We start from the raw sequence: 24,172 nt of genomic DNA, 5'->3' as shown, positions 1-24,172 counted from the left end.
TTAGTGACAGCCATGGCCTCATGGGAGAGGACCAAACCAGTCTTGCTGTGCTGCCAATCCCACTTGCCCTTTCTCATCTCCTACAAGTCCCCAAATTCCTATTTTCTTTCATTCAGTAGTGATCCAAAACAAAAATCCTTATTTTCTCCTTTTGTAAAACAAGAACAATAAAAATTTCTTGAGGGCAGAGGCAAAATCTATTTATCCCAGTGCTTAATCCAGTGCCAGGCATATAGCATATTCAGCGACTAAATAAAAACCTTAAGAAAAAAAGCAATTTGTGTCTTTCTGTTGGTTTCAAATCTAGCTCATCTTTTTAAAACCTCTTATTCTCCTGAAATCACAGATTTGTGATAAAGAAGAACAAATCACTGTTGCCACATTTAACACTTGTACATTTTATTTAATTAAATCAGCCATTGTACACATTGCAGCTATGTATTGTTAGTGTTGTATTTTTTTTTTCCATTAACTAATACATGCCCTCATAGATATATTCAATTAGTGTTATCACCATGGGAACAAGATGCTGATTCGTCAACTGAAAATTCACTTCTTCTCACAGTATTCAAGTTTTTGATAACACAGCAAAAATCAAAATCAAAAAAGGGTGAATAACCATTATGTTGTTACACAGACATCATCTGCACTGCAAATAACACAACAGAAATGCTTTTCTTGAGCTCCAGTGAAGGTTTTGACAAGAAGGCCATAGGGTGTCTCAAAAAGTTTCACCATCGGCCTCTCTTATTTTGGCTGCCAAAGAATGTTTCATTTCCTATCCAACTGCCAAAAAGTGCTAGCATTTGAGGCTTAGGAGATTTGGCTTGTGGGAAACCTCCCTCCCAGGAAATTTTTTCTCTTGGCAACATTACTTTAAATGATGAAGTGCCATTGTTTGTCGCATTTGTTTTTGACATTCGGAGCAATGAGTCATTTTTGCACAACAGGAAAAGACCAGATAATTGGAAAATGTTCAATCCCTGGAGGATAGACTCTGTCCTTTTTTATTTAAATTTCATCTTCATTGAATATACTTTTCTTTAACAAATGACTGATTCAAAATGTATACTGTTTATATGAATATATTTGTGAATATATATATGTTAAAATGCTACACAGCTTCAACCACTAGAGGAATAGGAAGAGGACATGGAAATTACTCAGATTGTTACAGTCCCTTCTTTGAGACAAACAAACAGAAGTGCACAAATGCACTTAAGAGTTTCCAAGGGAGTGTGGATTTCAAATAAATAAACCAAAAATTTTAACCAAAACCAAATTTTCAAGGATTTCTCAATCTCGTCTGCAAGCTGAAAAACAGACCTAGCTGGAAAGTGAAAAGTGCTCACTCAGGGTAAAAAGAATGGAAACAATTAATGTGATTAGAAGAGGAGTTTGACCGTGGTCTTGATTTTTAAATGTCACATGCAGGTATTAGAGAAGATATAAACCTGAAAAAAAAAAAAAAAAAAAAAAAAGAAAAAGGAAAAAAAAAAAAAAAGAAAGAAACCACTCCAACATACTGAAGGAGTTTAACCTTTTATGTAGTGAGTAAATCTTGTTTCCAATGAATTATCTACAGTGCAGTGGCCAGAAGAAAGTACCACCAGTAAGACAGCGTGGTTTGCTAAAGCAGCAATGAAAACTGGAAAACTACAGTAGTTATAGCTTTTAAAATACCCTGCCAAAACTCGTCCAAAATCTAAAGACCTGAAGATGCTAGAATGCCACACAATGTAGCTGCTAGCAACTGAATACCCCATCGTTTCATTCTGCGTGGCCTCTGCTCCCTTCTCCCCTCCCTCAGAGTGGCTGTTGGAGAGTCCTAAGCCATGGCTGGCCAGCACCAGCAATACTGTCTCAGGACAGTTCTGCAAGGCTGTTAATCCACCTTTAACTGGGAGCAGTGGCTACTCTGGAAGTTCTAAGGACATAATAGGTCTGAAGTGCTTCTTTTGCAATAAAACTATATTATCACTCGATTGTGTTAGCAATATCTTAATTAACCATTGTTCAGCAATTTCTAGAGGCCTTTTATTCTGATGCCCAGTGTAGTTACAATAGGCAGTGGTTTTAATTTTAATATGTTGTTCATCTGAGCATTTCAACTATATACATTGTACATAGATATCCCTTGGAAGGATTCCTATATAGTGTCACTTGAAGAGGTCTGCAGGTGAAGTTCTTCTGATCAATGGATTTTCATGGATCTTGTGCAGAAGCAAAGAACAATGGAGGTGGCCAGTTCCCAGGTTAGCACAGACACAACAAAGTATTGGATACAGCATCCAGTATGAAGGATGCCATCTTTGGTCACAAATTAGCTTTATAGTTAAAGAGGATGGGGGAAAACTAAAACAAAATGCCGTATATTTGCTAACAGTGGAAATGTCGGGGTATCCCATTAATTAGGCCAGTTAGGTCACTCCTCTACTGAAACAGGAAGCTGCATATTGAGTGAATGTGTGGTTTCTGGTGTGAGAACTGGGCAGCCCCTCACTTGGCCTCTTGCTTCAAGTCCTCCTTGCAGAAATGCCGAAGGAGCTGCTGGAGATCGCGCTGGAGGTCATCCTGGTCTAGTGCTTCTGGGACATCCTCCAGGTGCTCCAAGTCAATGCGTTTTCCATGCTGGTCCTTCACCACAGCCCTCTTCTGTGTAATGGCTTTATTCATTGTTGTCCTGGAGAAAAGCAGACAAGAGAGAATTACGCTCTTTTCACTGCTAGAGGGCAGCTGTTAGGTATGAAGGTGACCATTACACTGAGTACTTAATGTCTTACCTTTAGATGTTTCCACACCAAACTATCAGCATAACAAACTATAGATACCTTTTTATGTCTTTCTTTTAAACACAGCTCCCCTCTCTAAAACGATTTGTGAGATTTTTTAAAGAGTGTTTTGGAACAACGAGTATTTTTTAATTCTTTAAGAAAAATTTTAAATAAATGAAACCATGCTTTAATTTGATCTTCTTGAAAACTAACCATAAAATCATTCATGGTTTGATTAAGTAACCCTGACTTAATAGAGTTTGGTTCATTCTGAAATAGTACCACAAGTACCTTTTGACAGGCTAAAAAAAAAAAAAAAGTTTTTAATTTATTTGAAACACCTTAGCTGCCAGTTTAAACCTTACAGTCACAACCTCACCCAAACTTCCCAAAATTCTGTTTTCAGAGAACTTTTCTATGAGGCATCGGTCTTTAAAAACTGAAATATTAGTCTACCAATATATAAGAAGGTGGCTACCAACAAAAGATGATCTGCCCGGCTCTCTAAGGCTTCATCTGGAGATGGTGGGGGAGGAAAGGGAAAAGAGAAAAGCCATTGAGAGACAACTGCTTCCTCCGGATTCTCAGAGTCTCACGCTTGTTGCTCATTCTGTGTATTTCTGGCCATTTAACAGTCTGTTGTTTACTTGCCTCCCTTATAGACTGGTGGTTACCATAACTCCTTTTCTTGAGACAGAGTCTAGCTCTGTCGCCCGGGCTGGAGTTCATTGGTGCAATCTCGGTTCACTGCAACCTCTGCTTCCCGTGTTCAAGTGATTCTGCGGCCTCAGCCTCCTGAGTAGCTGGGACTACAGGTGCCCACCACCACGTCCAGCTAACTTTTTGTATTTTTAGTAGAGACAGGGTTTTGTCATGTTGGCCAGGCTGGTCTCAAACTCCTGAGCTCAGGTGATCTGTCCACCTTGGCCTCCCATAGTGTTGGGATTACAGGTGTGAGCCACTGCATTGGGCCAAGAGCTATAACTTTTGTATAGTCATACTAATTTTAAGTCATACTAATATTTTCCTGTAACTGTACTTAAAAGTAATTATATTGTAATTTGTTCATTCTCAGCTCTTTTCTTCTTCTTCTTCTTCTTCTTCTTCTTCTTCTTCTTCTTCTTCTTCTTCTTCTTCTTCTTCTTCTTCTTCTTCTTCTCCTCCTCCTCCTCCTCCTCCTCCTCCTCCTCCTCCTCCTCCTCTTCTTTCTTCTTTCTTCTTCTTCTTCTTTTTTTTTTTAGAGTAAAGTATAAGCAAGTTTATTAGGCAAGGAAGGGAATAAAAAATGGCTACTCCATAGGCAGAGCAGCCTTTTTCACTATATACTTCTAAATGCAGGTTCTCATTCCACAAGTATTTGATGAATGTGTTTTATGGGCCAGACACTATTACTATAACAAATAAGGAAATTGAATCTTAGAGAATTTTAGCAATAGTCCAAATAAAAAATAACAGAGTTAGCATGAGTGGGGCTGAGAGTCAAAGATTCCAGAGCCTGAGTCCCCTTAAGTCCCCATGCATCTTCACTTAAAACCTCCGAGGGAAATGATCAGTTTTTGTAACTTTATCCAGCATTTTCCTTAAACGTTCCCAGTGTAAGAAGCTGGAAGTTCTGCCATTATCCAATACCTCTATGTATTTGTTACGATCATCCTGATTTTTAAAAAATAACTTATTTCAGCCAAAATACTTTCAGCTTTTTTTGGACATCCTTGTTTCCATCTTCCTTCTTCCCTTACATTCTTCTACTCTCCCTTTTTCTTTAATACTATATGAATTGTTCTGCATCTGGAAGCAAACTTAAATTTGTTCTTGCTGATGAAAAGGTCAAATTTGATTCCAATGATTGAAATCTGATGTTTTCCTAAATATTCAGCAACCATTTTTTTTCTTCAAAAAGGCACATTTCTGACTATTTCTGCTAAGAGTTAGTAGAAGCCTTTATAGCATTGATGCCAGGGGTCAAGCCTCCATTATAGGCCATTTTATGATATTCTGTGTAGGCAAATGTAGGCCAATGTGTTTCTGAATATACACATGTATATGATGTCTTTAACAATGTATATAAAAAGGCATTGTACATCACAAATAGAGTTCCGTAACTAACTAGCTTCCACAACTAACTAGCTGTGGGAACTCTATGGAGTTGTCTATATTCCTGGCATCAAATTCACCAGCTGTAATTGAGAACTTTGGATTAAGTGATCTCTAAATCTATTCCAGTTTGAAGAGCCCATGATGTTAGGGCATGCGTGGATTATGTGGTTTCATCTGAATAATTGAATAAAAGACTTAAAAGTTGAGACTATAAAAGGCATTTTACCCTTAATTCACGTAGCATTTTTTTAAGTTCTGTGAGAGCAATTACACTCTTTTAAATTCCTAGCTGCTGCTCTTTTCCCATTTGATTGGAGGGTGGAATTGTGACAGAACCTTTAATTTTGCTGTTCTAATTATTATGTTCTAAAGTCTTAAAATAGTTGTGTAGCATACTCTGAATGACAATCTTTCTCCCCTTTTCAATGAAGTGAAAAGCACGATGGTAACTTGGATTTCCACTGTGTCTTTTCACTGAGAAGCTGGGCACATTTTATTAATCTCACTACTTACAGTGCTGTTAGAGGACCAGTGAGAAGTGAGAGTAGATCTATGGAACAGTGCCCCAGTTTATACATCAAATCCATAACAGAGACCAGGGCAGACCAGTGTGCCTCACAGTCAGCCCCCTTGTATAAGCATAAAAATGTACTGCTTACTGCTTTCATGATACTTGCTTAACTCACTAAAGCCCTAGGTTTCAGCATTGCTAGGTACATTTGTTTCATGGGTATCAAACTCATGCTTATGTTATTTGCCACTCACATGCAGAATCATATAGCAGCCGTTAAAAGAAACCACATACCATTCAAAGTAATGATTTACTAAGATTGAGCTGAATATAGCTGGTCGCAAAATTAATTTGTGATCTATCAATTAGATTCTTCTTCCTGTGCTCTCTGAATCTGTCAACACAATGGAATACCACAGGCTGACTTCAACTAAGTTGATGACTTGCTAAAACCCAAGGAATCAGACTGTATAAGCATGAGTCTCATTCTTGCTATGACTTAGTATTATGTTTAAAGTATCAAGAGGAGACTTCAGGGATGACATTTTGATAGATCCAGTACTTGACCAAAGCCTTATGATACAGGCAGTTCTCTATCTGCTTTACGGTAGATGTAGGGATTCTCTCCTTCTTTTCTTAAAATTGGAAAAATTTTTATGGTGTTAGTTGGCAAAGCATCACCCCATGCTAACCCAAACCTTTTAATTATCGATCCATCCTCTTTCAGGATTTCATTCTCTACTAAACTGGGTAAGTGGACTTTCATGTGGCTACCTGTGTAACTCAAAGCCTGAAGTAAGAAGAAAAGAAAAGACAAAGCTCATCATAAACTACACACTTTCAAACAATCTATTGCTTTGCTTTACTCATAGTCAGTATGAAAACATATACTTGAAAGGATAAATAAATACAATTCCTAGAAGCAGATTTAAGTTTGGAGTTTTATTTAACAAGTCCTTTTAGTTTCTCTCATTTGTGTGGGAGATTTGTTATTTTACTTTACAAAAGCTGCTAACTAACATCCATATGGATTGACTTTCAATTTCCTCCTTGCTTCACCCAACTCCTTTTTACAGTGGAGATTTTAATGATGAATATAATAACCAGAGGCAAAAATAAGCAAACAAGGCCCAAATAGTATAACATAGATAATTCATTTTTGACCATTCAAGATTGCCAGTTGTCAAAATGTGAAAACTGAAAGGATTTAAAAAGGTTTGCTTTTAATACTCCAATGAATTCATATATGATTTCAATATATATTATGGGTATAGTAGAGGACACACATATAGCATTTAGTGTCAAAATGTTCCAATAGCAAAAGCACTTTGTAGATGTTTGCACATGCCCAGGATCCCTTAGTCAAAACTTTGGGACCAGATGTGTTTCAAAATTTAGATTTTTTTTTCCCTTTTGGATTTTAGCAAGGTAATATAATGCATATGCAGTCACACGCTACATAATGACATTTTGGTTAAAAATGGACGGCATATATGACATGGTCCCATAACATTATAATGCAGCTAAAAAATTCCTGTCACCTAGCAACGCTATAGCTGTTCTAACTTCATGGTGCAATGTATTACTCAGATGTTTGTGGTGATGCTGGTGTAAATAAACCTACTAAGCTGCCAATCATATAAAAGCATAGCACATACAGTTATGTAGGGTACATAATACTTGATAATGATAATAAATGACTATGTTACTGGTTTATGTATGGTAAATACATTTACTATGTATAGCAAATACATAAATCAGTAACAGTCACTTATCATTATCAAGTATTATAAAAGTGATACTTTTTATCGCTATTTTAAAGTGTACTCCTTTTACTTATTAAAAAACAGTTAATTATCAAGGAGCCTCAGGCAGGTCCTTCAGGAGGTATCGCAGAATAAGGCACTGTTTTCTTAGGATATGACAAATCTATGTGTTATTGCTCCTGAAGACCTTCCAGTGGGACAATATGTGGAGGAGGAAGACAGTGATATTGATAATTCTGACCTTGTGTAGGCCTAAGCTAATGTACATATTTAGGTCTTTGTTTTTAGCAAAAAAAAAAAAAAAAAAAAAAAAAAAATCTTAAAAAGTAGAAACAAATAATAAATTTAAAAAATTAAAAGCAGAAAAAAGTGTATAGAACAAGGATATGAAGAAAAACAAGTTTTAATGCACCTGTACAACATGTTTGCATCTTAACTTGTGTTATTACAAAAGAGTCAAAGTTAAAATACATGTAAAAGCTTATAAAGTCAAAGTTACAGTAAGCTAATTTATTATTGCAGAAAGATTTTAAAAACTTAAAGGAAAATTTAAACATAGCCTAAGTGTACAGTGTTTATAAAGTCTACTGTAGTGTATAGTAATGTCCTAGGCCTTTACATTCACTCACCACTCACTCACTGACTCACCCAAAGCAACTTCCAGTCCTGCAAGCTCCATGGTAAGTATGCTATACAGGTAGAACATTTTTAATCTTTTATTTTGTATATCTACTAAACCTTTTCTATTTTTAGATAGGAAAATACTTACCATTGTGTTATAATTGCCTACAGTATTCAGCACAGTAACATGTTGCGCAGCTTTGTAGCTTAGGAGCAATAGGTTGTACCTTACAGCCTAGGTGTGTAGTAGGCTATGCCATCTAGGTTTGTGTAAGGACACTCTACGATGTTCACACAATGACAAAGTTGTCTAACGATGTACTTCCCAGCACCTATCCCTGTCATTAAAACCCACTTATGCCTAGTGAACGCTAGGCATGTGGAAGTTATTTATATCCTACTGCTCAAGGTCATCACCAAGGTCTGATTTTTCACTAATGCAAAAATTTAAAAAATTGCAACCTCTGGCATAAGTGGGTTAAGCGATGCATGACTGTACTGTATAATACTAACACCCCAGAGGAGGTGAAGATGACATCCTGCAATCAAACGCATTTTTATATCACTAAACATTCACTCTAGGTAGAATAAAAAAGCTTCATGTCAGCATAGCTCCATGCCAATTTATTTCAAGTTTTACTTCCAAATTAACTTACAAAATTTGTTTTGGTTTTCAGAATTTGGGGATTTTAGTAAGGGTTTGTGGATCTGTTACTGTGGACCCATTTTCTAATTGTTGGAAACCAGAACTTAAATAATTGCAAATGCTTTTAAATTTTATGGTCATGGAATAGATCTGAATTTTCTTTAAGGTCTATCACAGATAATATCTGAAAAGATTGGCTAGCAAATATAATTTGCAATGTCTTTATTTCTTTCTCTTATTAACTGACAAAGCAAGACACTTCTGTGACTTTTAAACAAGATGTATAATCATATCCCAGCTTCAGAGATTCTGAGTCTGATTCAGCAGAAGCAAATCCTAGTTATCTGGACTTCTAAAAGCTGTTAAGGTGACACCAATGAACACCACAGTTTGAGGAAACATTACTCTGCAAGTTATTCAAACAGGAGTTCTACCCTCTTGCATTATTCTGCACCTTTCCATGAATTCACGTATGGAATGACACAATGACAAATGATTTTCTTTTCAAAAGCAAAGCAACATAAAACACACACACACAAAGACAAAATGATGATGCTTCTATACCTCTTCAAAGTCATCTTTGGCTGAAGGAAGATCAGTGGCTAAACTAGAATCCCCCAGATGCTTCTCCATCCTTTCTCCACGTACCACAGTTGTTTTAACAACTTTGCTGACTCTACGGCCTTCCACTGGCTCAGCCTGAAACTGTGAGGTACTGGACAAAATGCTGGGCTCACACAAAGTGACCTAATGATCGAAGGACACACAATAGACAATGTCTGATTGCCAAATGTAACTATGATGACTTTTTTCTATGTTAAAAAACAAAGGACAAAACTATAATGTTACATACTGGATTTCAAAAAAACAGCAATGGGAAGCAGAGTTAGAAAAAAACAAACTATAACCTATTGGTAATATCTACATCATGACTGTATCTCCACAACACCAAAGCAAACTTAATTAGTTATTTGAACAAAAAGTTATCAGTTTTGTGAATAAGAAACTGCTCAGTGTAATACAGACATAATAATATGTGAAAAAAAACTCTTCTCACATTTAAATAATTTCTTTTGGCATTATGAAGATAAAATTAGCCCCCAAAGGAAGAGCTCTAAAAGCTATGAGAAACTGAAAAGTAGATTTCTAGAGAATCTCATGTGTATAATATAAAATTTTGAGGATGTGAATGAATGGAAAACAGTGAGAATTTCACAAACTGTTGTCAAAGCAAGTAAATATGTCCCTGAAAGAGGGAAGTAAAACAGAAATAAATAAAAGTATAGATTGCCAGGTGCAGTGGCTCATGCCTGTAATCCCAGCACTCTGGGAGGCTGAGGCAGGTGGATCATTTGAGGTCAGGAGTTCGAGACCAGCCTGGCCAACATGGTGAAATGCTGTCTCTACTAAAAATACAAAAATTATCCAGGCGTGGTGGTGGGTGCCTGTAATCCCAGCTACTCAGGAGGCTGAAGCAAGAGAATCACTTGAACCCGGGGGTGGAGGTTGCAGTGAGCTGAGATCATGCCACTGCACCCCAGTCTGGGTGACAGAGTATGACTGACTCTGTCTCAAACCAAAAAACAAAAAGCCAAAAGGATAAATCAAAGAGTTTCTAGATCCTGATTTTAGTAACTCTGTAGCGCAGAAATCTGAATATCAAATATTTATCTAGAGTGACTTTCAGAAGGCTGGTGTGCCAAGCAGGCACAAGCCCCACAGTGCATTTCTACACAGTCTCTCCACAGCATACCGCTTGCCCAGCAAATAGAATTGTATTCTTTCAAAATTTGACTTTTGGATTTTTGCAGTGGTCAACCATGAATTAAATAAAGAATAGATATTTTTTAAAAGACCAAACAAAAACACAAAAACAATAAGTATAATGCCTAGAAGTCTCCCTGATGGCTGTCTTAAAGTCACATAGAATCATGAAAACAAAAACTGAACGTGCAACTAAAAGCAAACTGCCATATAAAAGGGAGATGTGAGGAAAATGTGAATAAACAATCTCATTCATCTTTTTTGAATTCTATTTTGTTCCTCTCCATAAAATGGGTTTTAGAGAATCAGGTTGTCTCACCTCTGACTGCTCGGTGTCACTCTTCAATACAACACGCTTTATAACTTTGGAATAGCCATCCCCTTCCTCGATGTTGACAGGTTCCTGTGGCATTCCCTGCACCGTAATCTCTTCTTTCTCTGTGCCTTCAGAGGATACGTACCGCCTAATGATTTTCCTAGTAACCTGAAATATATTTCATTTGTGTATCTTATTTTTGTGTGACAGTACCATGGAATTGATACATTTTAAACAGGAAGTTTGTAATCAAGCCTGTTAGGATATACTAGACAATACCTTCTTTACCACGGTGTGTCCATGCTCATCAATGTATTCTTCTTCTGTGACTGTTTCTGGGGGTATTTCAGGCATATCGTCTCCCTAAACAGTTGAGAGAAAAGGGTCACTGCACTGTTTGGCACCAATTCTGAGGAGCTACTCCCAAGTGCTTCTAATGTGAGGAATGTTAGAAAACCAAAGGCGATGCTGAGAAGCATTGCTGAGATACAAAATCCTGTCAACTAGTTTGTTTAAAAGAAAAATGCAGGTGGGTAATAACATGCTTAGGAGAATCTGACCAAAGTTATATCAAACTTCAACAAAAATAGTTAAGCGAGAGGTGAGGTGGGTGGAAGTGAAGAAGCCAAGTCTTGCTCTTACTTGGTGGCTCTCTTGGAGGAAAGCTGGAACCACTGCATTTCTTTGCAAACAGAACTTATGAGCGTTAAGGGGTCTGCTTTTGAATGGCCATGCACTACCTAAGGAACATGCCAAGCCTTCATTGATCCAGGCTGATCACTCTCTAAGGGTATGGGGACAGGACTGTCCGTGACGTGCAGTAATTTAACAGCGGGTACCTGAATAATCACTCGCCGGCGGACAACCCTGGTAGTTACCATCGCCTCCTCATCTGAGCTGGCCTCCAGCTCCCCTAATTCCTCTGTTAGCTCCTGGTGGAAGCATGGAAGCATTGCTTTGTTTAACATGCTAAGGAATGACTTCACTACTGGCTTCTTCTTTAGCTTACATTGTATTGTGAAACTTTTATTCACGGAGTCTTTGGTGGACAAGTTGGTAGAGGTGAAAACAAGTATGTGCTGGTCTCAGACATCAACAAAAATAGAGTGTTTTGGTTTCTTTTGTTTTTTTGTAGTTCAATGAACAAAAAAAAATTCTGGAATTCTGAGAGCTGTTGGAGAACTCATCTGTCAAAATCTCTCCAAAATAATAAGCAGCTTACTCACGTGACTTCTTTTACTTAAACTCCTAAAAAAAAAGCCTGACTGTAAACATAGACCCTAAGCAGTTCAGTAAACACTTATGAGCCACTGACACTTGTGCTTAGGCTTGGAATTATTCACCCAAAGGTATAGGAATATACCCTGTTTCTAGCAGGACTTTTTGCAGGAAGTCAAAGTTTCCTGTAGCTATTATCTAACCAACAGTGTATCTCCCTGGCATCAAAAAAGGCAGACTCTGAATAATATTAGAATAATTTTGTGGGGAAGTTGAGATAAAGTGATCAATAGTATTTTAGGGCTCTGGCCAAAAGCCAGAGATAAAGCAAGAAACATAATTTTAGCTTAGCACATATTACCTTAGGAGTCATATATTGAATTACTGTTCCCTAAAGAAATTTTGTTTTTAAAAAAGACAAAACTCAAGTAGATCTACTTAACATACTGTAAAACTCAAGTTATAAGTTTACATTTGTCTCTGCTAAAGGAAGACATGTAAATTCTAAACCAAATTATATTTTAAATATAATCAGGAATCTACTGCCTAGAAATATGGTTGGCAAGAAAAGTGATTAAAATTGGATGTCCAAGTTAGGGTTATGAGAAATAAGGGTCCACATGGGAAACTTAAAAGAAATGCCTGATACTCATCAAGAATAAGTTGAACAGGCCTGTGTAAATTATGTGAAATTCAGAATGACTTACACAAATGTATTCCTTTAGTATAGATTAAACACATGTATTATCCAGATAATTGTTTCAGGTCTAACTTCACTAAGCCTATGGATTCTTAGGCTAAATTTGGTAACTTTTAGCCCAGATAACATGTATGAAACATTTTTAGTAGTACTTATTCAAGCCAAGAATTTGAGAGATGAATAATTCTATGCAAAAGCAAACTTGGAATAAAAATTCATTCATGGCATGAATTTATTATTTAAGAAAACTGTCAAAAATCAGGACACAGTTCTCATCCGCCTGAATCTTTCCTAATTTTAGTTATGATTTCAGACAATTCCTAGCAGCAGATCTCATTCTTAAAGTGAACAAAAACACATGTGTGTCTTCAACCCAAAGATATGCTGTTTCACTTTATTTTCCCCAAAATTTCAATTATTTCATGTAACTCTTCTTTTACTGCTAAGTTGCTCTAAAAACACTTTGAAATATAAAGTGTTTTTGAATTCTATTACTTTTTAAAAGAAAAAACAATATCTAATTTAATTTATATTAAATTAAGTTTAATTCAAACAGATTCTCATACTTTTTTTGTGGCTGAGAATCCTCTGGGGAGTTATTTAAAAGGTAAATTCTTGTTCTCTCTCCCTACCCTGGGATTCATTCTAATTCAGGATTTCTGAGAAGGGATCAAGCTCTCCAATCAATTCTGAGGTATGTGAACTATATAGACAGTATTTTGAGAATAAATGGTTGATTAATTTCTTTTTTTTATTTTTAAATTTATTTTATTTATTTATTTATTTATTTTGAGACGGAGTCTTGCTGTGTCGCCCAGGCTGGAGCGCAGTGGCGGGATCTCAGCTCACTGCAAGCTCCACCTCCCAGGTTCACGCCATTCTCCTGCCTCAGCCTCCAGAGTAGCTGGGACTACAGGCGCCCGCCACCACACCCGGCTAATTTTTTTGTATTTTTAGTAGAGACGTGGTTTCACCATGTTACCCAGGATGGTCTCGATCTCCTTACCTCATGATCCGCCCGCCTCGGCCTCCCAAAGTGCTGGGATTATAGGTGTGAGCCACCGTGCCCGGCCAATGGTTGATTACTTTCTTAACATGGCCCCACCCCTTTTCACAATTTTAAAACTCACTTAATGACAAAGGAAGTGCTGTGAAATATGCCACTGTCAGGCATTTGTACATTTAGAAACTGCTGTAAGTTTAGGTACAATGATTTTTTTCTCAGTCATTCCCAAAATAAATCTTAAAAAAAAAAAAAGTCTAACTTGGAAATCATCTTGCATTTAATGAGAAAAATTTATTTTGGCAGCTAAACCCCACCCAATATCCACAGTCTGCGTGCTCATCACCTGACAGGCCAGAGATCTAACAAGCCTGCTGGTCCCAGCACATCCTGTGGCAGACTTACCTGTTGCTGTTAATCTCTGCCACCAACTTTCATGCCCAAGTTTACTAATTTTGAAAAGCTCCTCCAGATGTATTGTTTCACCACCGTGTTAATTTTTCTTAGCAAAAGACTTTCCAGTGATAAGATCAGGGCTTATGATCAAATCGCTAGCACTGGAACTGTGCACCATTTCTTCTAGATTAATCGACTCTCAGATTTTAAAAGGGATTGAGGATTTCCATGTGCCAGGTTAATTAATTTGGTTAACTTTTTTGTTTTGAAGTGAAAAAAATAAACCATCAGAGAAATGGAAACTGGAAGATTTGTAGCTTTGTTACAGGTGGGTGAGAAAGTGGAGAGGAATGTCTTACCTTTTCAAAAGCTGCATCTTCATCGAGTCTTTCACAGGTCTCTGGCTGGTTATCGGCAGACTCCACTATTACGAGGCTGGTTTTCCGCGGAGAGCTCTCCTCTCTGTGCTCTGAGGGCTCTTCGGGTTCTTGTATGATGGGAGAGCCTCCATGCTCACTGGATGTTGGGGTCTGGAGGTACAGCCTGTCCTCCTCTGGAGGGGTGCTAACTTCCTCAGGTGTCTTGCTGGGAGAGCCAGGTATTGTCGTAGCCTTCTGAGTTTCTGATGCTTCTGTTCCTGGAGTTGTCACACTGGAATGAAAAAGTCAAATGAGACTTCAGGGACATTTGCATTTCACCTCCCGCTCAAGCAAGCAAATTGAAAAGTAAGATGGAGCTGGTTTTTCCATAGTCTATGAGAGTCAAAATAGTTTTTGTACATTTGGCCAAGAAAGGCATTTGAAGAAAAATAATATGACGAGATATAGAGTTGTAGCTCATTGAGATCTAGCACTGGCAGAGAGTGGTGTATTATTCTAAAGATGAAAATTATCCTAAAATGTATTACAGTTACCCAACCTCTACAATGTATACAAGTTATAGTTTCATCTTTTCTTTTATAACTCAAGGTGATATTGAGGATGTGATGAATTTTACATAAGTATTTGTAGCTAATAAGGCTTTTGAAGCAACAATCAAAATTTGGCAGAATTGAATAAATCCCCATGTTAATATAGTTATCATAACTATAAATACAAGGAAATTCTTATTGTACCTCTGAAAAACTGTTACATTTACTAATAGAGGCATCTGTTGACATGGAAACTTTTTTCATTGATAGTCTGGAGTTACTCCAATATAACTTTGATAACCTCAACTGCTAAATAAGATTATTTGCCTTTTCTGTGCCTTCTTTTGGTATTTAGTGCAATCTATCACTCCACAGATATTAAATGCCTAAAATGTCTCTCTGTTATCCTCTCCTCTTCTTCCCATCTTTTCCTTAGTCCTTCTCCTTCTTACTTATATTTTCTTTATGCTCACCCTTAAAACCTACAGGTTGATGGGGCAAGGGTGGCTCAGTAGAAGAAGAGATAATTTCATTATCCATTTCAGCCTCTTCTCAGGTCAGTGACCACAAAACTCACCAAATGACAAGTGAAATGCTTTGATACAATCTCATGACACCCTATTCTCAGACTTCAGGTTTAGGGATATGTTGGCCTTTCTCACAATTTGTTTTCTTTTTCTGGACAATCAATGTCAATTACACAACTCTTTCTCCTTGGCTTCCATAAAGGCCGGAATTTAAATTCTGAGCTGAATTAGGCTCTGCAGCTTCCTTCAGCCAGAAGCTCTTCATAAGACTTATCTTTATTCCCACCCCAACTCTATTCCAACTCATTTTAATAATCTTTTATTCTATGTGGCTAGTTTGCATTGCATTTATATTTTTATGGCTAGTCCCCTCATATGCACCTCATGGTGCATTGGTTGAAATGCACCATTGGCTGTGGTAGCTACATCATCACTGATCACACTCCTAACCAGCAATGGCATGATGAGCTCCATATTTGAAGTGTTACAGAGCAAATGAGGTGCAGCAATATTACAAGTCATGGCCATGTCATCTACAGGGAATTTTATAGTTTAGATGAAGCATTCATAAACACACTTTTGACCCTGTGAGATGAGTCAAGTGTGTATTATTACTATAATTTACAGATGTGGAAATGGAGATTCAAAGCACTTAAGGACTTGTTCAAAGTCACAGCTCTGGAAGTTGGTTCTTGTAGGTCTGTGCCCCAAACAGTGTCACAATTATGTCTCTTACATGATAATGCTTTTGTTTTTCCTTTAGGTCTGGCACTTGTGACTGGTAGGGTCATTTTAAAATTATTTAAAAACTAGTTATGCTTATATATGCCTGGCATCCACATTAGCCTGTTTCTTTGGTATTACATTTGACAGGCCTTCTTTGGAAACTCACAAATATTCCTGCTGATATTCCAGAGACGACTCTTCAGGCAGGTCTTGCATTTTCCCTGAGAAATCCTGTTGAACTTCCTCCTTGTGAGTTTGGGGAAACAGTGCTGTTGCTGAGCTGTCCCCCTCAGTTTTGGGGATGCCATCCTGAAAAGTGGAATAACCAACAGAAATGTCTTCCTCTGAGACGATAGGAGGGTGATCGCAGGTCTCGCTTTCTTTAGAAACAGCTTGTTCCTCTTTCTGCTTGTGCTGTGCAGTGCATAACTCCTCTTGAAGTACCGAGAACCCTAAAGGGAGAATGATTTAAGTATTTAGTTGAAGCTTACCTATATTGAATGGATATGTATTAAGTAACTACTATGTGCTACATCCTGAGATGGGCTGATGGATTACAAAGATGAAGACACTGCATCCACCTTCAAGATACTGATCACGTAGAAGAGTCCATGCAAGTAAGAGTCAATTCCAGTGCAGAGCAACCGGGTCATAGGTGCCACTCAATGAGTGTGGGAGCACCTAACATGGGGTTAGAATTTGGAAAGAAAATGCAGACTGTGCTACATGCCAAGGAGACCTAATGGTAAATGGGAATGAATTGAGATAGTCAAAGCACGGAATCTGAAGAGTAAGAAGAGTACAGTTAACAATCATCATAACAAATGATAGCTAATACATACTGAAAATTTATTCTGTGTTAGGCACCGTTCAAGTGCGCTGCAAGTATTAACTTGTTTAATCCTCACTCTAGCCTATGAGGATAGTACTCTTTTTATGTAGAGTCTTTTATGACAGGCTAAGGAATTTCATTATATCCAGGGAAATGAGGAGTCATTGAAAGATGTTTAGCAGAGGAGTGACTGGCATTCATCTATTGACTCACTTATTCAACAGATATATATTGAGCATCAACTATGTAGTATGTGCTGCTTAGATGCTGGATACATAGCAGTGAACAAGATAGAAAAAGCTTCTATCCTCACTGAACTTGCATCTCTGCAGATATATATTTATGATAAATATTGGGAGAAAAGCAAACCAGGATAAAGGTAGAGGATAAATGGGGCTAGTATTTTAAATAGACTTGTCAGGAAAGGCTCTGCTTAGGAGGTGACATTTGAGCAGTGACCTAAATAAAGTGAGAGAAAAAGGTATATGTTGATCTGAGGAAAGAACATGCTAGGGTGGAGGAAGCAGAAAATACCAGGGCCCTGAAACAGGAGAATGCAGAGGAATGGCAAGGAAGGCGTGCAGGACCAGTGCGATAAGGAGAGAGGTGGGAGATGAGGACAAGCTGTGAGGCTCTTGCCCAACACTAAGATACATCATCATTCATATCCATGAGAAGTAAACTGCCACAGAAAAAAAAGAGTGAGGAGAAACAGCCAGTAAAGTAGAAAAAAAAAAAAAAAAAAAAAAAAAAGAGTAAGAAGCGAGAATGTCATGAAATTTAAGTAAAGAAAATGTTTTAAGAAGAAAGGCTTCACTATTCATGTCAAATGTTACTCAGTGGCAAAGTAAGTTGAAGAATGAGAACTGCCTGCTAGACTTGACAATGAGGAAACAACAGGTGAATTTTATAAGATTGATTAGAGTGAATTACAGAGAGTTCTAGAAGGAATGGGAAGAGAGGAAGCAGAGACAAGAAATTCAAACTATTCCTTTAAGAGGTTTCCTATGAAATGGATAGAGTAACAGCAGTAATACAGGGGGGACATATAGGGTAAAAGGAGTTATTTGCTTTGCTTCGTTTTTAAAGATGGGATCTATTAAAGCATGGTTTAATGCTGTTGGGTATGGTCTAGTGGTAGGAAGCCAAAATGGATACTTGCAGGAATGGAGTCTCTGATTGGGTAAAAGGAGATGAAATCTAGTACAAAACAAGAGATGATAGCTTTAGTAAAGTGAGGAAGTTTTATCCATTTTAATAGGGCAGAAGGTAGAGTAAGTACATGTATTGAGATGCACTCGTGTTGGTAGATTTGTGGTGGAAAAATATAGACATTTGCTTCTGATTATTCCTATATTTTCTAAGAAATAGGAAGCCTGGTCATCAGCTGGGTATAAATAAAGAAAAGAGACAGTGTTGGAGGTTTGAAGGAAGAAGACAACATGTAAAATAGAGATAAGAGAGAGAGAGAGGAAAAAAAAAAAACAGTGTTAGAGACCACAAACAAATGAGAACAGGTTAGGGAAACTTTAATACTGAAAATGTGGTAGGGCCAATGGCTGGAGGTCCCCGAGAGTCTGAAGCACTATTGGTGCAGAAGTAAAAGAGGAAATGTACAGTCACTGGTAGTGATATAGTCCTAGTTGTGAGCCTAGAAATGTGTGGCTAAGGTAGCGTAAAAAAATACAAGTGTAAGAAGTGCCACCATGGAACTGAGGAAAGGGAATTCAATGGATCATTGTGTTATCTGTGAAATAACAAAGAATGAGCATGAAGTGGAGGTGGGAGGGTGTGTAAAACAGGGAGGAAAGCTTCAGGGTAGCAAGGAAAAGAACATATGATCACCATAGGCCATGGTCTACCTTCTGAAAAAAAAAAAAAAAAAAAAAAAAAGACAGTAGGTCCAGTGCCTCAATTAACCACACACAGACACAATACATACACACACACACACATAGACACACACACACACAGTTTGACCTTCGCTATGATCCAGTGTAATGGTCTGTTCAATTTCTGCATAACTATGACTGATGCGCTCCTGGAGAGGTTCTATGTTGGTCTCCATGAGATGAACAATATCCATTCGGTTGATCTTGGTGAGACATTCAATGAGGTTCGTATCTGACACATTAGAGAAAGAGCATTTATTACTTCTGAGAGGTACTCTTAGAAATCTCTTTCACTTAACTGCCTCACTCAATTTTTGATATCTGTACAGAAAAAAATATCAAAGCCTAATTAAAAGTCTTTGCAAAAATAAGCCAACAGACAAAAGAGATATGCATATTAAAAAAAGTGGCACAACATGGGCACAAGTCCTAAAAGTAGAATTGTCAGATAACATACAGGACACCCACCGTACCTGAATTTCAGATAAACAAATACTTCTTTAGTATAAATATGCCCCAAATATCACATGGGACATGCTTATGCTAAAAATGTATTTGCTGACCACTTAAAACTTAAATTTAACTGGGCGCACTTCTGTTTTTATTTGCTAAATCTGACAATCCTACTCAGAAGAATGTAAAGAAAAGGAATGATAAATATAGACTGGATGTTATTTATGACTAAAGGAAGCAGAAACAGAAAGTAATGCACTACCAGTGAAACAATGCTAAATAAAGCAATTGTGTCCACTTATCAATATTTAAAAAACATTGCGGTTTGAATAACATTACTGTTAGAAGTGAGGGCTATTATTTAATGCTGTTCATACACATATTGTGCAAGAGTTTTTATGCAACATGCATGCTTTAGAAGTGACAGTAGCTTGTTCTCATTTGCTTATAGTAGTTCACTAAGTTCTCACTCAACATCATTGACAGATTCTTAGAAAACAATGTTCTGGTCACAAAAACATGGCCAAACTTCAAAATAAAACCCCAAATACTTTTAATATTAAACACTGAAGTGAAAGTGAGTTACACATACATTTAAGAAAGATTAATAAACATAAGTAAGATAATTATTCAATTTTTGAGGAACCAGTGAGTGATGGCGGTCATAATGGTGGTGGGGTTCAATCAAGGAATAAATCTTCACAAAGTGAAAATTGTAAGGAGCACCTCCTCCCACCATGCCGTTCGTAAACAAACAATAACAAATATGGTGGGCTCGCTGAGTACTTTCCTAAGGCATCATTTATTTCATGCACTTGTATAATTATCATACACTGTACACATTTTTATTTGACAATAATTTGTATTAATTCATTCATTCTTTTCCCTACCCCCTTACTCAGTTCAGGGTCTCAAGTGGCTGGAACTTAACCCAGCAGCTCAGAGAACTTTGCATGGTAACCAACCTGGGAGATGATGTCATCCCATTGCAGGGGGCACTCACACACACCCACACTCCACTCAGACTGGGATAATGTAGAAACACCAGTGAAACTGATATACACATCTTTGAGATGTGGGAGGAAACTGGAGTACTGGGGAAAAAGCCACATGGACATGGGGAGGATACATAAACTATACACAGACAGTGGCCTTGCTGGGAATTAATTCTTTTTTCTCATCAACGTTATAAGGAAATGACATTGAACAAAATGATATTACTCAAGGACCTGCTGTACTGTGGATTAATGGCATTTGCTTCTTTACTGTTTTACTGAATTTGCAAGATGCGGTTGTTGAGTAAGACAGGTCCAACTTTAACCCAACACACATATAGTTCCCCACTTACCTGTAGCGTGTTTCCCATCCCTCTCTAGCCAGTACTTCAACAGTGCATGACTCTGGTCTTGAAGAGAGTTGGGATTTTCAATTCGAATTTGATGAATTTGCTCCTCAGTGAAATCCAGTTCTCTTGCTAATTCTAGAAGATAAAATACTACTTTGTAAACATATTAACTTCAAGGTTTCAGTCTCTACACCTTGTTTTGTAATTTTGTAAATGATGTGTTCTTTATATTGTGGTGAGTATTTGGGTTCTTTAATTTCTACATATTAGAAGTGACTCTTATGTGCCTTTGTTCTTCTAGTACTAATTGTGGATTTTTTTCCCTAAAACTGGGTATAGAATTGATCACTGCATAGTGAAAATAAGTATGAGGCAGTGATATAATATGAGGCATAAGATACGCATAATTCAGGCCCATTTGATTCCAAAATGCAAACGAGATCATTAATACTTGCTTATGCTTTTAAGCAAGATAATGGAAAATAAATGACTGATAACAAGAGAAAGAAAACATTTCTCCCTTTAATTAACATAGGTGATGTTCTGAGTATTATAAATCCTGTTTCTGGATACTTTGATAAATACTAGCTGTGGCTATAAGGATAAATGCCTGTCTTTGACTTCATGTCAGGTGAATAAGAGGTCGAGGAAGCATTAACTGATCCAGGGAAGAAGACACAAGGTTTTCCTTTGAATTCAACTATTACCATTCCATATAGGTTGGGTGGGCCCAGTAGCTCATGCCCGTAATCCTAGAACTTTAGGAGACTGAGGTGGTAGGGATTGCTTGAGGCCAGAAGCTCAAGACTAGCCTGGGCAATATAGTGAGACCCCACTTCTACAAAAAATAATTTTAAAAAATTAGCTGGATATGGTAGTGTTTGCCTGAGGTTCTAGCTACTCAGGAGGCTGGGCCAGGAGGATCACTTGAGCCTGCGAGTTTGAGGTTACAGTGAGCTATGATTGTGCCACTACGCTCTGGCTTAGGCAACAGAGCATGATCCTGTCTCAATAAAATAAAACAAAACAAAACAAACAAAATAACAAACAAAAAAAAATTACATATGGATGCTTATACATTATGGGGTGTGCATATGTGTATGTGGGTGTGTAAATGGGGTGACTTCTTTTGAAAGCAATTTGACAATATCTTTCAAAATTAAAAATATATGTATCTTTTTCCCAGCAATTCTACTTATAATATGCCCTATAGATATACTCACAAAAATATATCAACGCACAAGAATATTTACTGCCATCACCAGGAAACCACCTAAAGCCCATCAACAAAGGCCATTGATAAAATTATGGAACCTCCACATAGTGGAATTAAACACCCACTTAAAAGAATGAAATACATACGTATATGTTAACACTATTTATGAGGAATATTATTCAGGAAAACTTTTCTTACTTTTAAATAATAGGCATAAATATAGGCATTGTATACTTTTTCTAAAAGCATGAGAAGGTATTAGCAGTTATTTCTGAGGCACACGGCTAGAAGACAGATGTAGGTGTGAAAGTCATATTTACTTTTCATTTTATGTCATTCTATATGGTGGTAGCATGTGAATTTTTACCAAATATATACATATTGCATTTACTATGTAGGTATGGATACAAAGATATTTAAAGAGCAAAATAAATAATTCTGAATGTTATCTAGTAAGTCAATCAGGGATAGTTTGGTATCATTTTCTCCCCTAAATCCCCAAATTAGTTAAGTCTGATCAGTATGTAAGAATTACTTTAAGATTATTAAAAGTGAGAAAGTGGGCACTTCTCCTGTTTTCAGTCATGTACTCTAAATTATCAGTTATCTTTATGAGTATTATGGGCTCCTATTCATCACCAAATCTAAGAAATGGAAAGGAGAAGAATATTATTTTACAATGTTTGTCTCTTTGAAGTAGTCACAAGTGATATTAAAAAAAAAAAAAAAGACTAAAACAAAAAAGACTGACAATCTTGTTTTAATAGGTTAAGTCACAGGTAGATGAAAATGTATAGTTTTTAAAACCTACAAATCATAATGTGTAAATAAAGTATATTGATTTTAGAATTAACTTTTCCTTAATAAATTATTAACATAAAAATTCTACACATAAACACTCTCATCTCTCAAAAATGTTAGTGAAATATCTCATTCATGTGTGTTTTAACACTTACTCAAAGCAAATTTTAGTATTGTTTACTATGAAGATTTTTGACATAAGGTATATAAAAGAAGGAGCCTTGGTTAAATCTCACATTAAATATGATAAAAATTACATCTAAAAATTATCTTGAAATATAATAATCTCCCCCAAATTTAGATATTCACAACTGCCAAAGGAGGTTCCTGAAGGTGGGTATATTCTCTAAATTTTCTAATGGAAAGTTATATTATTCTAAATCTCAGAAATGATAAAAGGCCTGCCCTGGGCCATATAATACCATTAGCTGATGCAGAGCCCAGGTTTTCTAGTACTTAGTTTATTCTTCTTTTCATATATTCTTTCTCAAGAAAGCGGGGGGTACCTTTTATGCCATGAATGACACTTGACTGATGCATCTATGTCAGGTTTTGTTGAAAACCTGGGTCACATTCTTTTTACCTGTCCAGCTGAAGCCAAGGTGATCAGCAATATAAGCCAGCCTTTCCTCAATCCGTTCCTGCTCATCCTGTGGATCTGGAGAAGGTCAAAAACAGAATGGCCAAAGGTTGTCTATGACAGGAGAGGAACCACAGTACTGATTCATTCAAAGAAAGGAAGTCACTTCTCCAAATATTTGAAAGCACAAACTAGATACTACATTTCAGATCATATTGCATGTCTGATTTCCGGGGTGGAATGGGGAATAGATCTAATATGAATCATGAAAACCATCTGCTTCCATATCTCTTTAATCAAGACTAGTTACTAGACATAATTATATAAGTTGCTGATTTCTACTAATCTTATGACTTTTCTTTTAAATTATTGGAGAGAATACTGCCCACCAAGAAGACCACCATCTTGTTCATGAAACACCAGAGAAATCATAAATGGGATGCAGAAGTGAAGCAATTGGCTAGGACCTCCTATTATTGCTTGTGGAGGGATAGATCTTTTCTAGGTCATTTCTGAAAGGAAACACAGCAGGGATTCAGAAGAGATGTTGAGCATGAGTTGATCGGACCATCCTGATTAGTGTGGCCAGAAACAGCATTTGGTCCTGGTGACCTTGGAGAAACAGGGATAAAAGCATATGCATTTATATGTGTATATTGTATCTGTATGCATATATGTCTTTGGGGCAAAGTTTCTGCCTTCTTGCTATTAAGCTTATATACTATTCACCCCTATAAACTATAATTTTCCCATTCATGTTTAACTCCCACTGATTGATGGGCAGTATTTTAGACCATGGTATAGGAAATTTTGTATAACCTCAATTTAAGAATGACAGTCTTCATTGTAGAGATATTGGAAGAACACAGGCTACTTTTCAAAGCCATCTATGGTTTCCTTTTTCATAAGTCAAAGAGCCATCATCCCCTCACAGTCAACTTAAACTGTGCAAAGTTTGAGGTTTTGTTGTCTGCTGCATCTAATTAGAGTACATTCTCCATTCATCTACCACATAAATGAAAAGCATATTTTTACCTTAGGTTTGTTTGCTTAAAGTATTTACCAATGGTATCTGAAA

At 37.0% G+C, this 24,172-nt stretch overlaps 1 protein-coding gene across 39 annotated transcripts in view; it reads right to left on the bottom strand.

The window, feature by feature from the left end:
• Window positions 1-378: 378 nt before the first annotated feature.
• Window positions 379-24,172, bottom strand: part of ANK2 (ankyrin 2) — a 583,169-nt gene continuing 559,375 nt past the window's right edge. For 17 of the 39 annotated variants that reach the window (XM_023219998.2, XM_023219996.2, XM_023220001.2 and 14 more), the window contains 8 exons: window positions 23,098-23,172; window positions 20,501-20,632; window positions 18,788-18,931; window positions 16,142-16,427; window positions 14,172-14,463; window positions 10,775-10,858; window positions 10,499-10,663; window positions 379-2,683 (listed from right to left, as the gene is read on the bottom strand). In XM_023219998.2, the coding sequence (XP_023075766.1) occupies window positions 2,669-2,683; window positions 10,499-10,663; window positions 10,775-10,858; window positions 14,172-14,463; window positions 16,142-16,427; window positions 18,788-18,931; window positions 20,501-20,632; window positions 23,098-23,172 (1,193 nt within the window). In that variant the 3' untranslated portion in view covers window positions 379-2,668. Of the gene's footprint in view, window positions 2,684-6,080; window positions 6,173-8,979; window positions 9,163-10,498; window positions 10,664-10,774; window positions 10,859-11,334; window positions 11,428-14,171; window positions 14,464-16,141; window positions 16,428-18,787; window positions 18,932-20,500; window positions 20,633-23,097; window positions 23,173-24,172 lie in introns of all 39 variants that reach the window. The other 22 variants (XM_023219997.2, XM_023220002.2, XM_023219993.2 and 19 more) reach the window with 6 other exon arrangements.

The sequence above is a fragment of the Piliocolobus tephrosceles genome, chromosome 3 (genome assembly GCF_002776525.5).
Source record: "Piliocolobus tephrosceles isolate RC106 chromosome 3, ASM277652v3, whole genome shotgun sequence".
In the NCBI taxonomy this organism is placed as follows: domain Eukaryota; kingdom Metazoa; phylum Chordata; class Mammalia; order Primates; family Cercopithecidae; genus Piliocolobus; species Piliocolobus tephrosceles.
Note: the sequence above shows the minus strand (reverse complement) of the source record. Positions and strands in the feature narration are given on the sequence as shown.